Here is a 24,074-nt window from a genome sequence, read left to right as displayed (position 1 = left end):
AAGCTTTGATTATAGACAGAAATTAAGGATTACTTTGATTTGGCGTTACTGTTCAAAACATTCTTTCTTATTTTGTCTTAGATAGCTATCAGATCCATACCTTCAGAGAGTACAGCTGACCTTTCGTGTTTACCACTTTTGAAGAGGGTAGATAAAACCTGTTGGTCTTGAAAGTTTGTGTCTTTGGACATCCACTGCATTAGTTAACTCCATATTCAGGTTTGACAAAGAGTAGCTTACCATCAAGGTATTTAATAGTCAAGGCAGAATGAGAAACTGAGCATAAAGAAAAGATCTCTTGGGCACAGTCACACAGGCCCCACCGTCTTCGTTGCGTTGCAGGAATAGGCAGTTTAACAGTGGTTGTGAAGCCTGGGTAAGAAACAGCAACCGATTGGGTAACACTTTTTCCAGAGGCAGGTAGTCTTTGGTGCATATGATAGGAATGCTGTTGAAGTGTACAAGATAGATAGGAAAATTATAACTCATTTTTGGTTCTCTTAACACATATCAAAAGACATTCAAGATGTGGTCAGATGGTGCCATGTTTTATGGGTTTTTGTTTGGTTTGGTTTTTTAATTCAGTTGTCAAAAGACTAGCAAAATCATCAAGTGTTTTCCACTAATAAGGCTCAGTGCTGTTCACACAAATGCAGGTTAATTCTGTCTGATGGCCCTGTTTTGCAAAAGCCTAGATTTTTAAGTTGTTCAAGTCACAGTAGTCAAACTCTGGCTGATACATAAGGTGCATAATGTGACTTGAAATTCATGAAGTCCGTTGAAACTATTTGTCATTGCATAAATCAGGCTGTTCAAGAATTATCAGTCAGTAACAGAAAGTTTCTAATTGGATTGCTTTGTCAAAGGCATCAAAATGTGTTCTATTTGCATTTTTAATCTGAAGTGATTCAGTTTTCAGGTTTTGTTAGGGGCTTTATGTTACTGCTGGTCATCTTTAGCTTACTATACTTTTCCACTTTCTCCAGGTTCTGAGCCTTTTTTTTGTTTGGGGTTTTTTTTCCACCTCAGTATTTCATGCTAAACATTCTTTCTACAAAAGGGAACAGCTCACTATTATTTATTTTTTTTTTTAAACACATCACAGAATTTGTTTTCCTTCACATACAAAATAATTTTGTAACAGGGCCAAGTGTTCATGTATCCAGGTAACACAAGTACAAAGCTTCATTAGTTCATTAGCCACTCTGTAACAACTTTCAAGGCTACAGAAATATTTTATTTATAATTTGGCTTTTCAATACCTTAACATCTAAAATTACCTGCTCCTTTCCAGATTTTCAGCAGTAGCTCTTTAACAGCCCCAGTAACATGCTATGCAGTCTCTGGTTAAAACCTACATTTAATAATTTGCTCCAGTACACAGAGATCATTCTAGAAATAATATATTATTTTCTATGATTGTTAGCTGAGAGCGACACTGATCCACAAACACCTTTAAATGCTGAGAAAGTGCAAACAGTACTGTCAGTGGTAAGATGTGCTTTAACTGGTAACAAACCAAATAGAATCTGCAAAAGTGCTAGAAGTACTAAGATGATACCACTATTGCTTCTAGATCTGCTGGGGTGGGCGGAATAACTTGAACTTCAAATATTTGAGAACTAATCCATAAAACCTGAAATGAGGGTACCTTGGTAAACTATTTAACAGAAAATTAGTGATCACCTGTTACATCCAAAGGAAGAGTTCAGGATTAGGATATTCTGCTCAGATGCTGCGTGATTTAGAACAAGAAGTTGGCAGGCAACATCAATATAGACAAACCATTAAGACAAACTTAACACCAATATTTTGAGTAAAACATTGCGTATGAATTTCTTCAATTTCCTGGGCTTGTATTACATTCTGCTTTTGCCTGAAGAATGCTGATTTGGGAACAAAACATTCCACTTAACACTCATTTGTTGATCTGAATGGCGACAAAGTAAATTAGTCTTAAAATAAAAGAAACTATTAAGCTAGAACTTTGGAGGAAAACTAATTCAAGCAAAAGAGAAAGTCAACATAATTTCTGAAAACCATAATTCCATCATTAAAGTAAGCATTTTAGATAGCACAGCAAAACAGCATCAGGCAGTATGTAACTGTAACTTTGTTATTTAACAGATGCACAACCTGAGCTAGCACCAGTGTTATATCGATATTTTAGCATTACGCAGGACACCGTGGCTTGGCATCACTCTAGCCAGGCCCCATTATTGTTCTGTCCCCACTTCCCTGTGCTCTCAAGCCTTTAATGCAGGACTTTCCCCATTTCAATAGGGAGCTGGAGGAAGGCCACATTCCCCTTTCTCCTACAATCATATGGGGTGTCAGTGAACCTTGAAGAATGCACGAACAAGAATTGTACTGGGACAAGATGGCCAGTTAATACGAATCCAGGGCACAGAGAGGAGCAGCAGTCACCAACACTCATCTTGAACAGTCTTTATAATGTAAAAAAGAAAGCCCCCACAAAGCAAGTTTCAACCTTATTTTTTCTTCCTTCTCAATAGTTACAAGCAATCATTTGAACTATAGGTTAGTGAAGCATCCAGGTCAACCACCAGAGAACTTACGCTTGCCCAACAGGCTTTTAGATCACTTTGATAAGAGAAATAATAATTTCCAGCATTTTTTACCCTGCAGAATCATTGTCTGCCACTCAAGTTTCTTCAGAGCCACAGTGCACAGTTTTTAATTACAAAAAGACTGTTTCATACAACCATGAAACTGTATGGTCAACATGCATGGGTTTGTGGATAAGGTTGGAAACCAACATTATAAAGACAACTGCAAGCATTTAGGACAATTCAGGACTGAGGGACTAATTTCAGAATGATTACCTGAACAGAAGCATGAGGCATCCCAAGAACCATTGTGTTGGGGTTTTTTCATGTGAGATGAGCAAGAAAGAAGCAAAGGAAACTGAGTAATCTCAGTCCATCTCCATAAATTCAAGAACAATTAACAGAGAACTCCAAATATACCACAAGACAGTGGGTGCATTTGGAAGATGAACCAAGCAGCAGTTACTGTGAGAAAATGGGACACCAAGAATCCTTGAGGAAGAAAACTAGCAACAAGTGGACATTCCATCTGAGCAGTGAGACAACACATTGTTCACAACACGAGACAAGCTGTGTTAGATCAACTTTATTACGTTATCAAAGTCTGACAATAAAATATTCAAAATCTATTGAATGCATTCATACACAAAAAGAGCATATAAAATGCTAGGTCTCAGAATATGTTCCGTACAAAATACTGTTAAGTGTAGAGCAGCAAAGTCATTGCCAAACATTCCCTGAATTTAAGAGGGCCTTGAACACATTGTGCTCCAAGAACTACCTTAATACCAAACATTCCTTCCTTTGGTCTGCAAGTCCTTTGCAATTATTGCTAATTATTGAAGCCTTCTATTTTTAAACAGAATCACATAGTGACTCTGAACCTCTTCAGAAGTATTACAATGACAGCTGAAAACTTCTTCAGCATTTTCTATACATTTTGTCAAAAATAAGAAACACATTTGGTCCTCAAGACTATTTTTGGTTACTGAAAATATCCTGGAAGAATAAAACCAAGTAAAAATTATGGAAAGAGAGAGACATGATCGATGTGTTAGGTATAACAAAGATAAGTCAGTACATTCAAACATTTCAACTGTGTGGTGTGGCAAAACACCTGAGTTACTCCTCTTAAGGAAGTGCCACATTCTCCTCTCCTTAAAGATACATTTATTCAGACCTCTCCCCACAAGAATCTAGAATGCTCAAGTGCACGTGGCTCTAGCAGGCAGTAATGCTAAACACTCTTGCCTTGTAGAGGAACATGCACTTCTCAACATGCTGCGTGAAGTGGTTCAGTTTCAACAACTAGAATAATGTAGTTTACTTGCTGTATTCACTTTTCAATGAGAACTCCATCCTAACATGCAAGAAAATGAGAATGAAAGAGCTGGAGATGATTTGGTAGAAAAATCATAAGTTCTGGATGTAAAACAGAACTATAGTCTGCAGAACCCATCACATCCAATCAAAGTCTCAGCAGAAGCACTGTGCTTGCTCTAGCACAGTACTTAGAACTCAGATACCACATTCTTGCACAGCAAAGCCTTTAGTGACAAACAACATAAAACCAAAAAAAAGAAAAAGAGCCCTGAAAAACTGTCCACTTCATTTTACCAGGTTAACTAACACAAGTTCATTTAAAGACACACACTCTAGGGCTTGTCTACTAATGGAAAGCTGATTTACAAATCTTTAGGTTAAAAGATACAGTCAACTGATCTCAGAAACACGGTACTAGGCTGCCAAAATCAGAAAAGAATAAGATTTTTTTTTTCTTTTGGGGCACAAGAAGTAATATTTAAAAAGTAGTAAACAAAAAATAAGAATTAAAAAAAAGAAAAAGCATCTTTTGGAATCACATATTTTGGAACTTCAAATCGCAAAACGCCCTGAAGCTAAACTCAGTATGGGACTGAAAATAACACCAATTAATGGGTAAGGATCTAAATGAAGCTTAGAAAAATTCTCCACATCAGGTTAAGAACTGTTTCCCTATGTTTTCTCATTTTTTTCAGCCCTTGATGCCCATGTTGGTAGCCTGCAATACAGCTTCCAGCTCCACTCATTCCAGTGCTTATTAGCAGGCATTCTACTTCAGCAAGAAATACAGATTGTGATAAGCTGTTTTCTGTGATTTCTTTCTGTTATAAACCAGTAATGTAGCAATTTATTCAAAAATCAGACCACAGAGTCAGACCACAGGAAGAGCTTTATCTTTGAGCAGTCTTGGAACACAAGGCTGAAGCTTATCCAGCTGACAGCCCTGCATAAAACACAACACTTGGCTAAAGGATTTTTTGGGGAGGATTTTTTTGTTGTTGTTTTGTTTTTTTCATTTCAACAGTTACCAATTACAAATGGCTTGGGCCAACTCAGTACTTACTCTGAAAAAGTATAGGCAATATTGCTGCTGAACTGTAGGTTCCTGGGCAACTGATGACAAGATAAACATTCTATTTTAAACATCAAGAATATGTGTCCTCTCCCTCAACAAAGGTAATAGGGAAAATGCAAGGGGGAAAGTGAAGCTACGTAAGGAAGTTAAAACCTAGGAAGATATTTAGCTTATCCATGACCCTGGTTCAAGTTTTTCTGAATTTACAAGTCATTTCTGATTAAAACTTAAAGCCTTAAACCTACCTCCTGTGCCAAAACATTTGCATTCTACAGTAACGAGTTCAAGCCTGTCATTTCAACACATCTTACTGATACATTTAAAGACAGCAAACATTTTATGCATGCTACCAAAATAGTTAAAAACTTTACCCTTTAGACAACTTCAGTTTCTTAAATAATGAATCCTCAATAGTTCTGATGAGCTTCTGAAACTCTTAAACATTTTTCTTGGAGGACCTAGCATTTTGAAAGCATTCAAAACTGTGTTTTCAGGAAACTAAGTGCAGTCTAACTGGGTGACTGGTTTTAAAGCAAGCAAGAGAGAATCTTCAAGTGAAACTATTTCTCCAACAGCATTTCTGTAATCAATGTTGTAAATACAAGGGCCTTTAGGCTATCATTTCTGTGGCATTCAGCATTGAATTATTCTATTTTTTTTTCCAAACATTCAGTAAAACAATACTGTAGGAAATGAACAGAGTTGCACATTCAGCAATTTATAGAAACATTTAAGGAACAGCGTGTCCCAACTTCTTGAAACAGCAATAATGAAACTTGTAATCCATGGGAAGTGAATTTTAGTCTTAAAATGTAATTTTTTTCAGCTGAATGCAATATTGTTCCAGTCGCTACTTGGTCAGGAACTGGATCAGAGGTTAAGTATTTGAGAAAAAGGTTTACACTTCATACTGTATTATGCTGGCTTCCATTCCCCACCCTATTTCAGGAAGTTCACTTTTCTTTTTGAATTGATGCCCACCATCCATTATCACTTCCACTACAGGAGATAATTTTTCACCCAGAAACGCAATCCTGCACCTGTATGGATTGTTTGCTAGCATTCAACTCAGTTAGCTTTAATTTATCTGCTACTCTACACAGCTATGGTTATTGCAAGCACCAACCACTGTTTAGCTTCTTTCCGTCATCGATAAATAAAGCATAAGGTGAGAATTCCTCAGACCGCAGGTTTTAAGTAATCAGGTTCTAGAAATCGATGAGTGAACAATTTCTTTCTTTTACCCAAGAAGGTACTTAATAAGCAGCTTCAAGTAATTCACACATCTATCTTTTTTCCCCCCCAAAAGCTATAACAAAAGAAAGCCTGGATATGACAAAGGTAGTACAGTACCAGGCAGACCTCTTCCTTATATTACCTAGTAGATATGCACATTTACAGACTACGGTACTGGGAACTGTGGATCAAAATATGCAAGACCCTTTTAAAAGTTTACTCTGCTTCCCAAATTAATATTATTCCCTTGTTTTATGGGCGTCTGAAATCGCAATCCTTCCTAGCCCTCCCACTCCAAACCCTGCAAAGGCCACACAAAGGAACTCAGGTGTCTGTGATTCTATGTAGTATGTGCAAGGGGCTGCACAATCTCCAAACGGAAGTCTGTATGAATATTGGACACAACACCAGAGGCACCATAATGCATATTTGACCAAATTTGCAGAATGTGAAAATACCATGAAGCATCATTAACACAAATCACAGACAAACGATCATTTAGGACACCAAACAACTTCAACACAGCCTTAAAAAAAAAACCAAACAAAAACCAGAAAATAAATAATTCAAATATCTAAATACCAAGGGATTAAAAGGCATTTTCCCGTACTTCAGGGAAGGCATCACAGGTGAGGAAAATAACTGTCAACACAAGGTATCACAAATCAAAAAGCAGCTTTTTCACATAGGAGATAGTAGTATCATTGGATAGCATTTGAATATGCTCGTTTCCTGAAAGCTCAAATACCACCACTTCCTGTTTTTGCATGTCCACCCACTTTTGACATTGCAAGGCACTCTGTAAGTTTACTGTACCGTCCCCATCACTGTAAATAATCTTGGGTTCTTTGTCAGGAAAACTTTCATAATAGAAGGAATCAGGTGTTTCCACGCCAGTACCATAAAGACAGTGTATGCGCACACCAGGTGGTGTCATCTGGTAGACCAGGGGTTCAGTGTCTTGTCGCATGAGCCAGCCGTCTTCAAAATTGATGTCCCTGTAGAATTTTCGGTAATCCCGAAGAGTGTAGTTAGATGTAGGTGTGCTTACAAAGACCTTATCTGGAGGCCATGTGTAGTTGTAGGGGAGCATCCAATTTGTGGAAACTGCTGATCTCTGCTGGTCTCTAATCTTGAGTGAGCTGATAACAGGAATTCTATTGTTGTCACCTTGAAAAAAAAAACAGTGAAATTTCATTATACACAGACCGAAGCATGAATCTCAACCAGCAGCAGTTATTACCTCTCACAGTGATAAAATGAATAAAAATATTATTCCCTTTGCTTACAGTGACAATTTGAGAAGTTTTTCCTCATTTATGATTGTCTGGATAATTAACTTCTGCAAACTAACTTCTAATAACTTACAAATTTACATACAAGTTGATGAATGGATGACTGACAAACCAAGAACACTGCTGCCTTTCCAATATGCTCTCTTTAAAGAATAAAATATTTCCTGTATTAGTGAAGTAAGAAATCATCTTTTATTAGGCATTATTTATACCATTTGCAAGTTTGGTCTTACGTGTTCTTCTGGAAGTGTGTTTTACAGTGATTCTGGTACCTAGATCATGTTTTTGCTGAAAGAACAATAAATACTACTTTATACATACATGTAAGAACTCATGAAGAGACTTTATATGCTTATCAAAATATTTAGAGTTTTGCACATTCAAAACAAGCAGAGTAGCAGTACTTCATTCAGGACAGCTATAAAGATTACTATGTGGTTTATTTACCATTTGGCATAGCATTTTACCAGTTTATGTGCTCCCTTCCTAACGAAACCTACCAGAACATGCCTACTGTTTACAGAAAACGGCAAACTCTTAGTAGCTACCCAAAAAAATAACTTGTCATAAAAGGAAACAGAAGTAGTACGGTATGGCAAGTATTACTGTCTCTGCTTATGCTATCAAGTAAGAATACTGCACTCAGTGACCAATTCAGTAGTAGTACTTCAGCAAAAGAAGAGCTAGAGCTTGTTAGCTTCTGATGGGAACCACTGGAAAATCACCAATATCAGCATCTTCCCTTCCAGTCAGCATTTCAAGACTGCTAAAATATTTGTGTTGCTCAGAACACAGGTTTTCTCCAACGTAGCACTAATTTTCTAGCAACTCTGGTGCCCTAAACTACATCCTTGCCAGGAGAGAACAGCCAAAACTAACAATTATTGAAAGACTATTTGATAACTACTATGCTTGGGAAATGTTTTCAGCTGGCCAAGCTTTTCCAAGGCATTATACTTTCTTAATATACAAATCTTGAGAGCTAGAGCTTATTATCAGTAAAGGTCTTAAATTACCCAAGAAACCACAGAACTGTTACATTTTACCAAATTTAGGCTTACTCTAACTAGTGTTTGACCAAAACATGTCAAGATTTTTTTTGTAGACGTCAAGTCCGTTGTTTTCTTAGCAGTTTGTTCCAAAAGATAGCTCAAAGTAGCACATGACTAAGTTAAAACTTATATGCATCTTTCTTCATACTTTAATCATTGTTCTTGCATCTTCACAGAAATTAAAACCTGCTTAATAAATGGCAGATATAGTGATTACTAGAAGCAAATGTAAAAAAAAGCATCCCTGAGACAGATCTGAGTTTATTTTCATGGTAACTGTCTGATCAGACATATTTTCCATTATCACAATGGCTAGCACTCCTCAATTCTTTTGTCAGCTGAACCTTGAATCAGATTTTCTATTATTAGGTCCAGGTGGTTACAGCATGCAGTGATGCAGGTCAACCACAACATAAAAATTGAAACACTGAAACCCAAACAGCTATTCCTGAAATAGCACCAAAGTGTATTTTTCAAGTCCATAAGGTGGCAGTATTGCTTCAGCAAGGAGACCTAAAGCACAGTCTTCAATGCCATCTTTAGGAGGACTATACGGAGACATTGCTATTACAACTCTGAAACAGATGAAAAGGAGACTCAAAAGAGCACAACAAGAATCATAAAGGTCCTGAAAAATATGTTTCATATTACTGTGTGGTATAAATACTTAACTGTGGGTATAAATACTTAACTGCACACTCGCCACTAAGCTACTGAATACTACTTGGCCGTTTTCAGCAAAGAAAGCCCGAGTACCGAATTGAACGATGAATGGAATGTGTACAAAATTTATTTCCAGTAGAATAATCAAACACAGAACCTGACCACTCCAGCTTTCTCTTACAGAACTGTTACAAAATGCTTATCAAATGCTTTACTTTTCTCTGAAGTGCAGAAGTATTGTATGACCATGACATGTAAGACCATGCTTAAGTCAGCAGGCACACCACTCACTGACATTGTAGTGAACAAAATATTAGGCTTAAGGAAGAAACTGCTAGGACCTCAAACTGACAAGAAAACCAACAAACCGTACCACCACAGTGAACTTTGTGTCTTTGCTTGCTGTACTGGGAAGAACATCCTCAATTTATCAGCACTAGAATTGTAATGATATAAGTATTGATCCTGCAAAGCACATGAATAAGTAGCAGAAAGTATCACAGATGATCCAGAGAAAATAATTCCACCTGTGTACTGTTTACCACTTTGATAACACAACTGGGGAGTTGACATGAAGTTCCTAGCCATTACCATATTAAACAGGAACGGGAACAGAAAGAATGCATTCATAGTTTGCCTTGTCTTTCCTGCAGCAACACAGTATTTTTCTTTAAAGCAACAATTCTTCTGCATACTAACACCCTGATAATGTCAATTTTCGAAACTCTTTAATAGACTAATGTAATCCAAGTGTTAATGCCTGATGGTGGTGGTTTACTGCAGATATTTGAGCCGGAACGAGCCTAAAAATGTGCATTCTGATATTATGTTCTGCCCATTTAACTTTCCTACATGATTCTTAAATTTCTGCTCTAAAACATGGACTTTAATACAACAGACACAGATTAAAGGATGACTACATTTTAGTAGAATTTTAGTACAAATTTAACTATTATGTGTTTGTATTGCTTGCCACTTTGGATGACATGCATTTTAAAGGATAAACAAGATATGAAGCACAAAAGTTTAATCCAACAGAAATCTGGGACTGTGGAATTTTGTATAATGATGTGTAATTTTATGAAGGCGATATTAACATTGCTCACTTCCTGCCATTTCTGTAGCATGCAAACTTGTCAGACAAAGCCTGCGGGGAAAGGGAAATCATTTTTTTACAGTGCTATTGCAATAGATTTAACAATATATAACTCAATACAAACATCCAGTTTAAGTTTTCTAATTAGTAACTGAGCTGTGCGCTACTATTCAGAATCAAATGCCTTTGCTAAGCAAAGTATTCTTTGATCTGTCCATGCATGGCTGGCACTTGCTGCGTGTTCTGCATTTTGATTAAGTCCAGTTTCTGATGTAAGCTTCGTTTAAGAAGATAGTGATTTCCAAAGCTAACAAGTCAGAAACAAGCTAAAAAACCAAGCCAGAAATATCATGAACTAAATGCCAAAGCACATGAAGTAATTATGGTATCACATGATGGGGTAAGTGAACTTTTTCCATCAGCCATTTGCAGTTACTTAGTGAAATACGTTATGCTTTAGTTCATTTTTTTGGTCTCAGGCATACCCACTATGCTAAACCCAAGTTCTCAAAGATTCATTTTCCTTATCTGTAGAGTTACAACTTTTGACAGGCATTTGTGCTGTGGGCACCACTTCACCACCATGTCTACAAGTTTCCCTTAATGTTAACCTCAAGTAGCTGTGTGATCTTTAATTAAAGGAAACTACTGAATGCTCTGGAGCCATTAGCTTTGCAACACTGAACAGGGAGCAATCAGTCTGGAGGCAGAAGTAACAGAAATAGAAGACACCAGGCCAAACAGCAGATGACACAACAATGTGCTAAAAAAGAGGTTAGGAGAAGTCAAGAGGGGACACAGTTCCTGGTTAAGGGATATGAGACTTACACCATTGCCATGAACATAAAGAAGTCTGGTTCACAAGGCTTGAAACCTCAAGTTGCCATCACTTATGAAAAAATTACTTTTAACTTCATAGTAACTTACATGCTCATCCTCCAGTCTTACAGTTAACAGTCTAGTTAGTATCTTGCCCTGCTAACAAAATACATTCCACACCCTCAAATTACCTACCTGAAGCCAGCACACGGAGAGTTTTAGCCACTCCTCCCCATGGAGCGCCTAATGACACATAATCCTTTATGTACTTGTCTTTCCAATCCTGAGTCTGATGGTTGAGGAAGTAGAGGGTGTACATATTACCCATACTGTGGGCAATTAAGACAACAGGACTTCCATACTGCTCATACATTAATTCGATCATCTTGCGAAGGGCCACAAAATAGTCTCCATTCTCATCTAAAGTAAACACACACAGGTTACACAGTTGTGTAATGCTGAAGTTCAACACAACTCTTTAAAAGGTTATTTTTTTGAACTGTCAGTGGAATTAATAATACTGGAATTTCTAAGTTCCGCATTAAATGGGAGGGGTGGGTGGTTTTGTAGGGATGTGGTTTGGTGGCATGGGTTTTTTGGTACTGGCTTGATGGTCACACTCAAAGAGTTGCAGTCAACAGCTCAATGTCCAAGTGGAGAGAAGTGACGAGTGGCGTTCCTCAGGGGTCGGTACTGGAACCTGTACTATTCAACATCTTTGTTGCTGACATGGACAGTGGGGTCGAGTGCACCCTCAGCAAGTTTGCCGATGACACCAAGCTGTTTGGTGAGGTAGACACACTGGAGGGGAGGGATGCCATCTAGAGGGACCTGGACAGGCTGGAGAGGTGGGCCCAAGCCAACCTCATGCAGTTCAACAAGGCCAAGTGCAAGGTCCTACATCTGGGTCGGGGCAATCCCAAGCACAAATACAGTCTCAGTGGGGTATGGCTGGAGAGCAGCCCTGAGGAGAAGGACCTGGGTATGCTCATTGACCAGAAGCTCAGCATGAGCCAGCAATGTGCAATCGCAGCCCAGAAGGCCAACCAGATCCTGGGCTGCATCAGAAGAAGTGTGGCCAGCAGGGTGGGGGAGGGGATCCTGCCCCTCTACTCCACTCTCGTGAGACCCCACCTGGAATACTGCATCCAGCTCTGGAGTCCTCAACATAAGAAAGACATGGACCTGCTGAAGCGTGTCCAGAGGAGAGCCATGAGGCTGATCTGAGGGCTGGAGCACCTCTCCTGTGAGGAGAGGCTGAGAGAGCTGGGGCTGTTCAGCCTGGAGAAGAGAAGGCTCCGGGGAGATCTTATTGGGGCCTTCCAGTACCTAAAGGGGCTACAGGAGAGCTGGGGAGGGACTTTTTACTGGGGCATGTAGTGACAGGACGAGGGGGAATGGCTATAAACTGGAAGAGGGCAGGTTTAGATTAAACATTAGGAAGAAGTTTTTCACTTTGAGGGTGGTGAGGCACTGGAAGAGGCTGCCCAGAGAGGCTGTTGAGGCCCCATCCCCGGAGGTGTTCAAGGCCAGGCTGGACATGGCCTTGGGCAACCTGGTCTAGTGGGAGGTGTCCCTGCCCATGGCAGGGGGGGTTGGAACTTGATGATCTTCAAGGTCCTTTCCAACCTAAACCATTCTATGATTCTATGATTTTGTTATTTTGTTATTTTGTTTTTAAGCAGTCTTATGTAGTAAGTTTTTTAAAGCAAAAAAAGAAGCCACACCACAGAGCTTTCATCTGGGTCCAGGTGTATCCAGGCTCCAGGAACTAGTCAAAATTAAGGTATGTAGTATAATTGATCAGGTAGGATGGGAGAAGAAACCCGAAACATTTGCTGGCTGGGACAGTCAAAATTTTGTTCAAGTAACAATGTTATTTACTTGGTGCTTTTCGCCAGTCGTAAGGTGCTCCTCTTACATCTTCATCACGTTTGTAGCCCCAATCTACTAAACTCTGCACCAGCATATAAAAGTAACTGCCTGTAAAAAAACAGATAAGAGAAACAGAACAGTGAGAAGATTAGCATTAGAAGCAGCTGTCAGACACTATCATGAAAAAACTAAGTTCTGGAGGCATTATCTCTAATACCATATATGTAGACATTAAAACTGTAGTCTTAGTCTTTGACAATCTAGAAAGCCGCATATTAAAGTGAGTTATGCTCGCTGTCCCCCAAAAGTGAGAGAATACCATTATTAAAACTTCTTACTAGTTGGCTGATCTATCAAACAAGTGTGGCAGCAAAACATGGCATACACAGAACTGATACATTTTCCTCAGCACAAACATGTTTTCCCCTTGAACTGCAAAAACTACACCTCAGAATGACTACATTAGAGTCCTAGCTTTTGTGGACTGCAAATTAACTTCAGGTAGGGTATATAATACATTCATAAAGGCTGGCCTGGACTTCACCAAAATTTATTCTTGGAAACAAATCTTACAATGTACCTCAGGGCAAAATTCTGCAAACTGCCCCAAAACTATTTTTCTGTTTATCTGGTAGTGGACTAAGACTTAAATGACTGAACATAATGCCTCAATAGCAAAGAAGGGAAACATTTGCAGACTGGTTCTATATTGAGAGATGCTGCACATTACAAGCTGTGACACATAGGATGTAAGTATTACCACAATTAAATGCATCTAGTAACAGTTTGAAAAATTAAGTGTCAAAACATCCTATTGAATATCACAGTCGTATTCAAGTTTTGAGCAGAACCTCATTCACTAGTCTTGAATGCTTATCATGTAGTCCCTGAAGCAAACATCAGCAATTTTAAATATGGCCCTGTTCTAGTTATAAGAGTCATCTAGTGACGATCATTAAGTACATTACCGCCCTTCCGGGGATTGCTCTCTACGGAAAAGAAAAGGAAATCCATGCTATGAAGCTTGTGAAGCTCAGTGCCTTACTGACTATTAAATTACTTAAGCTTTTGTGGAGTTGTCAGCTGTGGCTGAAGACTTATCAGATGCAGTGTTTTCTGAAAGATGACTTCTACAAAAAAGCAAAATAAAAAACCCCTGCAAACACATTAATGCGGAAATTCTTTGCAGCACATATGTAATTATTTAATTATTCTGACACTGACAAAAGGGAACTACAGAGCGTGGTACTCTATCTCCCAAGCCCATTAACTCATTCTTAAGACCAAAGAACATCTTATTCAGAACTAAGCTGAAATGAAGTTTTTTTATTTCGGTTTTACTTGTCAAGCTTCAGACACAGAATTTTCTACTCAACTTTTCTCGTTTTCCAAAAGCATCTTCAGATTGCCTACTCAGGTTTCATCCAGAGAACTTAAAATTTGGCACAAGACTAAATAACACAGAATCTTCTTGTCTCAATTTATCAGGCCAAACAACAGACAAAACAATACAATGCAATGAAAACACTTAAAAACAAAGTGAGTCATGTGCTGCCCTACTACAAAACCAAACCAACCAATCTGATTTTCTACTTCTAACGGAATGCAATTTGAAATCACATTTCAGTAGCTTGTTGTATAAAGTCACACTAGAAAAATTCCTACAAATGACAAAGCACTTCAGACACAGCTTATACATACCAACACTCCTTTTACTTGGGTCAAGGAATTCCAAGGAAAATGTCTGCCCAAAACCTGGGACTCTGATATCCACTCCATCTGGTGGTTCTGTAGTCTTACTTGTTCGGTTATATACCAGCCTGGGGCGGGGGAGGGGAAGAAAAAAAAAAAAGAGAGAAGAACATGAAACGTGTTGTATTACCACATGACGACTCTCAGTTACATTGGGTCCTACATTCTGAGTGCAGTAACAAGAACTTTAAGTGCTATTACCCAGAAGAAAAAAGAATAAATAATAAGAGTACTCTAATGGCTAAGAGGTTACACAATGCAAACAATTATTTTAATTAGTTTAATGCTTTACATGCAAAATGTGAGGCTTACCTTCTCTATAACACTGAGTATACAGAACTAGGGCTGAACTTCAGCTTTAGAATATAAGCTACTTTATATAGTTCTATACCATTTCACCTTGCATCAAGCCACATAATGGCAAAAACTTGCCAAGAATGTAAGAATGTGGCAGTAGAAGATAAAATACCTGTAAAATCAGATATCAGAAAAATTTTCCTAGATAAAAGTAATTCATTTCTGTTTAACTAGAACACCGATACTAGCATAAGGGAGTACTTGATATTTCTTGACTAATAACAGTTGGTACCTCAGGAAACACAGAGCTATTGAGTGTTTTGTAGGTATTTTTCAAATCAGTTTGAGATAGGAAGAATCTGGAGCATTGGGTCAGGGTTGTTGGGGTCTTTTTATCATTATTATTGTTGTTGTTAGGGCTTTGTTTGTTATACCATATGAATACAATTGCCATTTCTGAATGCAAGTTTTTACCCCAGATGGAGTCTTAGAATCTGAATTGATACTCGAAACTTGACACACCAGAAACCCCTCTAACCTGTGAGGTGTATAGCAAAACAAAGCAGAGGTACAACTACACAACAGCTTGGTAGTCACATAAAAGAGCAACATGCCAATACAATTTTTAAATTGCACGAGCTAAATATATCTTGTTTTCAGAGATATTTATATGATTTTTATTGGAACATTAGTGAAGCAGATTGAACAATGAAATAGCCTGGAAGCTTTAAATTAGGCAATGTGTAAAACCAAAATAATTCTGGACAGAGAATTCCAGTCTGCCCTTGAAGGACCTCATGTGTCTCAGCTGCCCATGAGACCGCTCTCTAATGACACACGGCCAACAAAAGTGCAAACTCACATTCCTCCTGCCTGTCCCCTCTGTGCTGCCCAAAGTCCTTCCTTCCCCCTTGCGTCATCAAAACTCATCAAAAAAGCAGAAAACGTTCTGCTTTAGATAAGCCTGTCAAAGTGTCTGGTAAGTACCCAAACCAACACTGGGTAACGGAGAGGAGAGAAAGTGGAAGAAACGAAGAGAACCTCTGCTTGTCGTCAGTGATGAACAGCTACCTCAGATGCAAGAGAGCCACATCTTCTGATCAGCCTGTTACTCTACCTAGCAGAATTCCAAGTCATTTCTCTCACTGCTTTTGAATCAGAAAAGAAAGTTTAAGGAGGCCATTCTGTACAAAGAAAGGAGATAACCACAGAGAGCAACATGTCTGGTCTTACCTGATGTTATCAATCCAGCAGTCAATGATGACAGGCAGAAGCAACTCTAAATTCAGCCAGAGTGTAAAATAACTGTCTGTCTTCTTAGAGCAGAGATAGTGCACTACTGATGGCTTATCTAACTTAGCTTCCAACTGATTACCTAAGTCCCCCGGAACTGAAAGATAGAAAAAGGAGACGCTTTAATTTTAAGTGTGTAACATTTTATTTTATATATACACATCTTCATACTATAGCCCTCATATGCAGTATCACTGCATCCAGAGATACCATTACGTTTTCTAACTGGATAAAAAAAATATGACATAAGAACAGAGTACTGCGTGCACATCTCCCACTGAAAAGATTTAGATTTTCAAACGTAATTAGCTGAGGAATGAACACGTAGAATAATTCTGGATCAAGAGTTCCTAACTTCAAAGAGCAGGCTATATAGGAACAGGTCATGTTAGGCCACGGGTATGAAAAACAGATCGTCTCAGGCGCTGTCAGTTATCTGCGTTTTGAAGTGCAAACTGAATCTTTCTGACAGAATTTTTTCTTCAACAGCACATGCAAGTCTTTCTGTTCTCTTTAAGCTGTTGCTTGCAAACTATCAATTTGACATAAAACAAATATGAAAAGTAAAAGCAGCTCCATTTATGTTTTTTATTTTCACTTCTTCACCACTGACCACACTTTTGCTACACAAGATTTAGTTGGCTAGCATAATACTGCAAATACATAGTTTCGTATCTTTTCCATTCAAGTTTGGATGCAATAACACTTTTGATGTTCACTTTTTTTTAAGTACATGACATCAGTAGTACTTGGAGGGAAGGGTCTTGGATTTGCAGCTTTCTGAACTGCACTGTTCTTAAGGAATATACTAAATGCCAGTATTCCTTTGATAAAATTTTATTGTTCTTTATTTTAAACACTAGATGGAGACAGGAATATTATTTCTGAATTAGAACTAAGCTTAAAAAATGCTCTTAAAATTTTCAGCAGCAAGTTCCCAGAGAAACTTCTTGCATTCTGTTATGTTTAATCATTTTTTTTCCTCAAGAATCAGAAAGGCAAAGGTACAGAGAAACTTTTCAGTTACTGAAGTATTAGAAAAATTCAGGAGTTCGGCACTTCTTAAGGGTTCCTCTTGCCCCTTTCAGCACACCTTTTTTGGGTGCGCATAACTATATCCTATTTACTTAATGTTTAATTTTGATGTTTTTTAATGCAGGCTTACCCGTACAGTTGCTTGCCCCCCTTCCGTAAATTATTTAATCAAAACAGTTTAAATTCTGTAGAACACTGATACTTAGCAATGGTTTAAAGAAAGAGATCTTTTAGTGGAACACCTGACTTAACTCAAAAGCCAGATATGCTTTCAGAGAAACACTTATTGCAGAACTGAAAAAGGACAGAACTTCAGACTAAATATAGACCTGGAAAACCACACTTACAAACTTCAGCCACTGCAGGTTATGACCTACCACAAAAGACATACCTCAGGATTTCTTTATTAATTACCTCTAGTTTCTCATCAAGCTTTTAGTGTTTTTATTTCTGCAGTCTTAAGTGAAACGTTAAAAGACCCAGTAGCTGACCACAGTTTATTTTAGGTCATATTTCAAGGACTCCAGTATACTGGAAAGCATAGTAAGGGAGATTATAGTATTGCATCACACCCTAGAAAGAGTTTACTGAAGTTCAGTCTTGTAACCTCACAAAATGCTGCTTAGTTATTGCTTATAGAACTATAAGGCAACAGCTTGTTCCACCGTCTCGTGCCTGTGCTGTATCAGTGCTCTTAATCAGAAAAAGAACAGAATGTAATTCTATTTATATCAATCATTCGTGGCTGGCCAGTTTCAGCAGCAAACCTGCCAAGGACAGAACAGGTTGATTTTGTTGTCAGTTTCAATGCAAAACAAAGTAGAAGAGTGTCACTCTGTTCTGCCCTGGAATCTCATTTCCTTGGGTAAAAAATCAAGTTCTTACAGCAAAGATACCTTTCAAAAACTTGGACAAACATCTGGAGTATCAGAGTTTTAAGAACTTGCTGAGGTTTCCAACCAGCACTCAAATAATCATAGGCACTCCCGCTCAGAGTAGGAAGACTCACAACTGAGAAGATTATAATCAAGAGATATTTATCAACAAGAGTACTGAAAGCAGGAAACTGTAGAAAGTCTCACTGTGACTTAATGAACTGATCTTAGATCAACTGCAAGTTTAATTTGGTTAAGATATTTTTATTCTCAAGCTTCTTGAGAATAGAGGCTGTGCTCCTGTGTCAATTTGGAGCAGAAGCTGAGAAACATTACATACTAATTTTTACCCAAGGGATGACAAGGAACAAGTTGAAGAGTGGTAATTTATTTAATTCTAAACAAAAGAGAAGGGGCAAGTTCCACCTGTGCCAAGATACTGTACTGCAGTTAAAAAATGAAGTCTTATGTACAGGTGTGATGCCTGTTTGTTTGTAAAGCAGGGATTAACAACAAAAACATGGGTGTCTTCAGGTTTACATTTCCATATTAACAATGCAATTGCTAATCACTAATTGACAACTCGTGTTTTATTTTCTGAAGTATATTCTGCAAGCTGAACAAGGTTCACTAAACTGTAGGGAACAAAATGCAAGTTTTGATTTTTCAGATTATGGAAAGAAACATGCAAGATCTTCAGTCCTCACCCCTCACAATTTAAGTGTTAATGATTTACACTTTGGCTTCTTAGTGGCTTTTTGATAAGTAACAGGTTAAAAAAAAAAAATCACACTGAAGATTAATTCTGTGGGATAAAGACATACCATCCTGAATTTTCTGTGATGGAATTTGAAAGCAGTAGAAAAAACACATTTCCCTTTGCTTTCAGACCATACACATAAAGCATCTGTGGGCAAAGTAAATTTTCTCCTCATCCTCTCATCTACCAATATCTCTAGTTTCTAAGCCTTTTTGCTGGAAACATTATAGAAAGTTCTTGCTTTTTAAAGCCTGCAGACTGACCCCATAAATGTACAAAATAACTGCCAAGTGAAGTTTTGCAAAGTACATCAGCACTAGTTAAAACTAGATGCCCAAGAAAAGATTTCAGGCAGTACCCTTGCTTCCCTAATTTGCAGTTGTGCAATACATGTATTGGCTTCTGAACTGTGACATTTGGAAATATGAGATTTCATATTCAGCAGAAAAAAAGTGTTTCCATCAGATTTGATGATTTATCAGTTCTAGCATATTATCATTTTTCACAAAGATGGTAATCCCAACAGAACTCTAATACATCAATGAGCCAAATTCTCTTCCAGTATTATAATTACCCTTTGCTGGTTTGTTGGGTTTCTTTTGTCTCAACTGCCCTGACAAAACTACATTTACAAATTTCATTTGAGAGTCTAAAAGAGGTTACAGACTTTTCCAAGTCTGGGAACTACAGTAACTAGCTTTAGGATACACTGATACTCCTGCCTGTCACTATCCTTCAGTCTTAATGACCGATTCACAGTTCCCAGTAGAAGACAATAATAAGCAAATTGCACCCTGGAAAGTGACTGGCCTTAATACCGCTCAGGAAACAATGAGAAAAGGACATTCAACAAAAGCCACAAATAGGGGAATTTTAAATTTCATTTGGAAAAAAGAAAAGATAGTACCTATATAATACTGGGGGGAGTGGGAGGGGTGGCTATTGTTTGTGTGACAAAGAGGCAATCAATTGGTAATTTTTTACTAGTTTTACTTGAAATGCAAATACCTTTGGATACATACCAACTGTCATGGTTTTTACTGGCATAATTTCCTCAAATAACCGTTCTCTTTTTGGCTCTATAAGTCAGCCTTCCTTCAAAATGAACCAAGTTTTCCGGGAAATTAATTTTAAACTCTGACCACAGTTCTCCAAGGAGAACGCCTCAAAGTATCTAGACGCAATGATAGACTGCCACAGAAAAGGCTTGTGTTTAAAATTAGGAACAAGAAAGCAAACACCATCTCACATGATACTCCCAGATACCTCAGATCACATGAGGCATAAACATTTAAATCACTCCTGACATCTAGCCAGCTGACCACACAAACACACACGCCTCAATTAGCAGTCAGCAGTACAGACAAAACTATTTTGCATGGAAATCAATTATTAACAAACTTCATCTAGGTGTCCTTCTAGAAAACTTTAGCCAAGTACCTAACAAGTTGTTTGCAGAAGGTATCAGAACATTGATATAGTAATTGTGTTGAGTCAGCTGTAAAAGGTAAAGAGTTCAGTGAATCCGCCGCTGATCTTATAAGGACAGGTTATCAGCTCCCAAAATTGATAAGACATGAGATAGTATGCAGTGATTATTGATGGAGTATATGAGAAAATGAAGGAGGATGAACAGCCAGAAAATAAATTAACTTCTTATTGCAAGCATTAGGAGACAAGCATGTTGAATATATAACCAAACTGATAAGAGAAGTGCAAAAATATTATAATTGCATGTAAACATGAAGCAGATATCCAGAAGCACTCGCACAGAATATATATATATTTAATAGATACTGTCAGTAAAGCAGAGGATATTTTCCTGTATGAATATATTGTCCTGGCTGAATAGGAAATTCTTAGAAAAGGCACGAAAGCAACTCAGTATCTTAAGTAGTTCGCCTTTCCCCAAAAACACTTGAGAGGAGCTCCAAGAAAATCACCTTACATTTTAATGAGCATTGTGTCTTTGATATCAAGCCTTCAGGCAGGACTCCAGAAGTGAGATTTTGACTTTCACCTCATGTTTCTTCTTTAGTGCCACTATTATACCAATACGCTTTGATGCTTTGTTACTTAAGTCTCCGGGAAAATGGAGCAATTGCATTGCAGTATTTTGCTGTCAGTTACTGCCCATGTCAGTCTGGTCCCTGGTCTTGCTCCCTTGGGATGTACAAACGCGATCTTCAGGCATAGTAGCTCCTGCTACTAAGGCACCATTTGATGATGCTCAGCCCACCTTAAAAAATAACCTAATCCAAATGGAGTGGTGCCACTCTCCATATTCCTTGTGCCAGCTCTTCCATTAAGGTAATCCAACTACAAAATTAATCACTTATTTCTCAACAGGTTAATTTTCTCACGCTTTGGCAAGATAAATGACTCCACAAAGTGGCCAATAAGCAGGCACAAGGAAAGCTGGGGGAGCACTAATGAGCTGGTAGATTGGCTTAGCTGTTTCACAGGACCACACTTCACCTCAGCCAGTTAGGGGGCTCTACAAATCTGAGATCCGTTGCCATAACTACAGCCAACAGTTACAAGGTTGTATTCAGATCTGCAGTTCCTAGAAGCAGTATTTTTGTTAGTTCCTGGGGAGCAGAACAACTTTATCCATATGTAAGCAACATCCCATATTTGCAAGCTACTGCTCTACTTCCTCCGCCGTTACTTGGGTAAGCGCAGGTTGCAACTGCAAGTGGGGTTATTACACAAAAAATTTGAAAGCAAGTTACGCTGTGTCTTGTGACCATCACTGGTCTAAAACATTTATGAGGTGATCATTATGTTGACTACATTCCTTCTTTCTTTATTCCTTAAGATCAGGTGGCCAACTTGCCTTGCACAGAACAACACCAAACTTGTTAACTCCCCTTTCTGCTTAAGGGTTTTAACTTCCAAACAGACCCTTTCTGCTTCAGGGTTTTAACTTCCAAACAGACCAAAAGTGAATGCTTAGATCACGAGACCATATTTACTACAAGACAAAAACATATTTAAAAACTGAACATATATGAGAAATTAAGGGTCTAGATACCAGCCTGATAGATCAGGAGGATCAACTCTGTATCCTCCTTTTGTACAGGCTCCAAAAGGGTCTCAGGCTTGTATAGCCCTGTATAACACAGCCTTGAGTACACCTCTCAATCTCCCTTTGCAGTTGTGGTTCCAGTGCAATGTGTGTTTTTCTCCCCTCTCCCAAACACCTGTGCTAAGCCAGCACTTAGTTAGAATGCCTCCCTAAACCCTTCTACCATCCTCGTAACAGTGCTTCCTAAAAAGCTTATCTTAACACATCACATACGCAAGAGGGGTGATGAAAAGGTCATGAAAAGTTAACTAGAATCAAGATGAGAACATTTCATCCAGAACTAGTGAGTGACCGACAGTCACTCCTTCCTCTCCTTTATTTGTTTGACCTTCGCTGCCCTTGTCATGTCTAATGGAAGCTAAGGTCTTAGTACAGGTGTTTTTATGACAAGTCATTTCTATACATCAAGAAAACATGGTATTTTACAACAGTAGGTTATAGCAAATCACTCCCTAAAAGCACCTACTTTCTCAAACGTACAAACCCAGAAAAGTTATTTATGTTAAAACGCATTGAATGTTCACTTTCTGGACAGGTTAGGACTGGGCAGCAGAAAACAGCAAGTTTTAAAACACAGGCACTGACTAGAATAGTAAGAGATGCAAGTTCTGTAGTGTTTGCTGAAAATACACTCTAACAGCAAGAAAATCTGGTTTTTAAACCACTCGCTGATGAATGTGCACTCAGCCATGCAGTATTTACCAGAAATAGCAAAACAAGATGTAGGTCAGCCAGGGGTTTTAAAAGCATCCTTGTGGTATGGATATACTTACAGTAGATCCACCAGTAGTAACTCCATGCTTCTATAATCACTATCCCTTTATCCCAAGTGCTTTTAAATCTTGATTCCTTCATAGCTAGAGTTAAATATTAGATCAGCAACTAAAACACTATCACCTTTGTCATCAAGAAGCTTGCACTGGAATAAGTGCCAAAGCTTATTGCTAAAGCCCAGCAGTACGGAATGGAGAGACGGGGTAAGAGATTGCTTCTAACCTTCACAGGCAGAACTCAAAGAACTTTTGTTCACATTTTAACTCCAGCCTCTTAGGACATCCTTTTGCGGTTTCTTCTTCCAAATTGACATCCTCTCAGTTAGTTCAGCCATCTATTAAGAACTGTGAATTTGTACACAGTGGACCAGAGATACACAGCATCTTTAAAAAAAATCTTGTTTGGCATTTACCCTTTTATATCAGAAGTTTTTAAGAGGTGTAATAAAGTCAACAGCAGACCCTAAATTACTGCAAATAAGTGGAGCATAAACTGAATCACATGCCAGTGATTTTTGTTTTCCCAGTATTTTTCACATCTTCTTTTTCTTCCATGTTTACGATCAAGGTTAATTGCATAATAACACAGTATACTGAATACGTTCACTGGACTGACTACTGACATTAGGATCACCAAAAGCAGTTAACCTATTGGAATGCTTAAGAATTACAATTTCAGTAGACAAGTTATTAAGACATTTAAAATTTACTTATTATTCTTCTTAGCAATGGATACAAAAAGCATCTAACAAATATTACTTAGTAACTATGATATGAATACTCTCTACGTATTTCGTACAAACTATTTTGTGTTAACAGGTGAAACCACAGCCCAGTAATCAATGTTCATTTTCTAGGTTGGCTGATAAGCCTATTTATTTTTGAAGTACTCGCAGTTTGACTGCTCCAACACCCCAGCACTCCTCTTTCCACATCTGATGCCAACCTCTTTTATGAAAGGTTTGCATAGAGTCAAAACTTGAGAAGCGAGGGTCTGGTTTTAGTTAACGAGCTACGAATGTATTCAGTCGAGACTTGGTCCCCCGGTCCCCACTGAGCAGCACAGGCAACCCCGGACTGTCCGCGTGTCTGTGCCCCCCCGACCCGGGCCTGCGTTCGTGGCTCTTGCGGCCGGGGCAGAGTTACGGAGAAGATGCTCCGTGCCCGGCGCCGGCCCCCCCCGCAGCAACCGGG

The 24,074-nt window shown here is 38.4% G+C and overlaps 1 protein-coding gene across 1 annotated transcript in view; it reads right to left on the bottom strand.

Moving 5' to 3' along the window:
* Window positions 1-6,786: 6,786 nt before the first annotated feature.
* PLA2G15 (phospholipase A2, group XV) overlaps window positions 6,787-24,074 on the bottom strand; it is a 19,825-nt gene continuing 2,537 nt past the window's right edge. Inside the window, exons 3-8 of the mRNA XM_009886544.1 lie at window positions 23,935-24,004; window positions 16,287-16,443; window positions 14,706-14,824; window positions 13,014-13,112; window positions 11,325-11,549; window positions 6,787-7,374 (exon numbers count right to left, since the gene is read on the bottom strand). Of these exons, the coding sequence (XP_009884846.1) occupies window positions 6,863-7,374; window positions 11,325-11,549; window positions 13,014-13,112; window positions 14,706-14,824; window positions 16,287-16,443; window positions 23,935-24,004 (1,182 nt within the window). The 3' untranslated portion in view covers window positions 6,787-6,862. The remainder of the gene's footprint in view (window positions 7,375-11,324; window positions 11,550-13,013; window positions 13,113-14,705; window positions 14,825-16,286; window positions 16,444-23,934; window positions 24,005-24,074) is intronic.

Source organism: Charadrius vociferus, unplaced genomic scaffold, assembly GCF_000708025.1.
Source record: "Charadrius vociferus isolate BGI_N301 unplaced genomic scaffold, ASM70802v2 scaffold400, whole genome shotgun sequence".
Classification (NCBI taxonomy): Eukaryota; Metazoa; Chordata; class Aves; order Charadriiformes; family Charadriidae; genus Charadrius; species Charadrius vociferus.
Note: the sequence above shows the minus strand (reverse complement) of the source record. Positions and strands in the feature narration are given on the sequence as shown.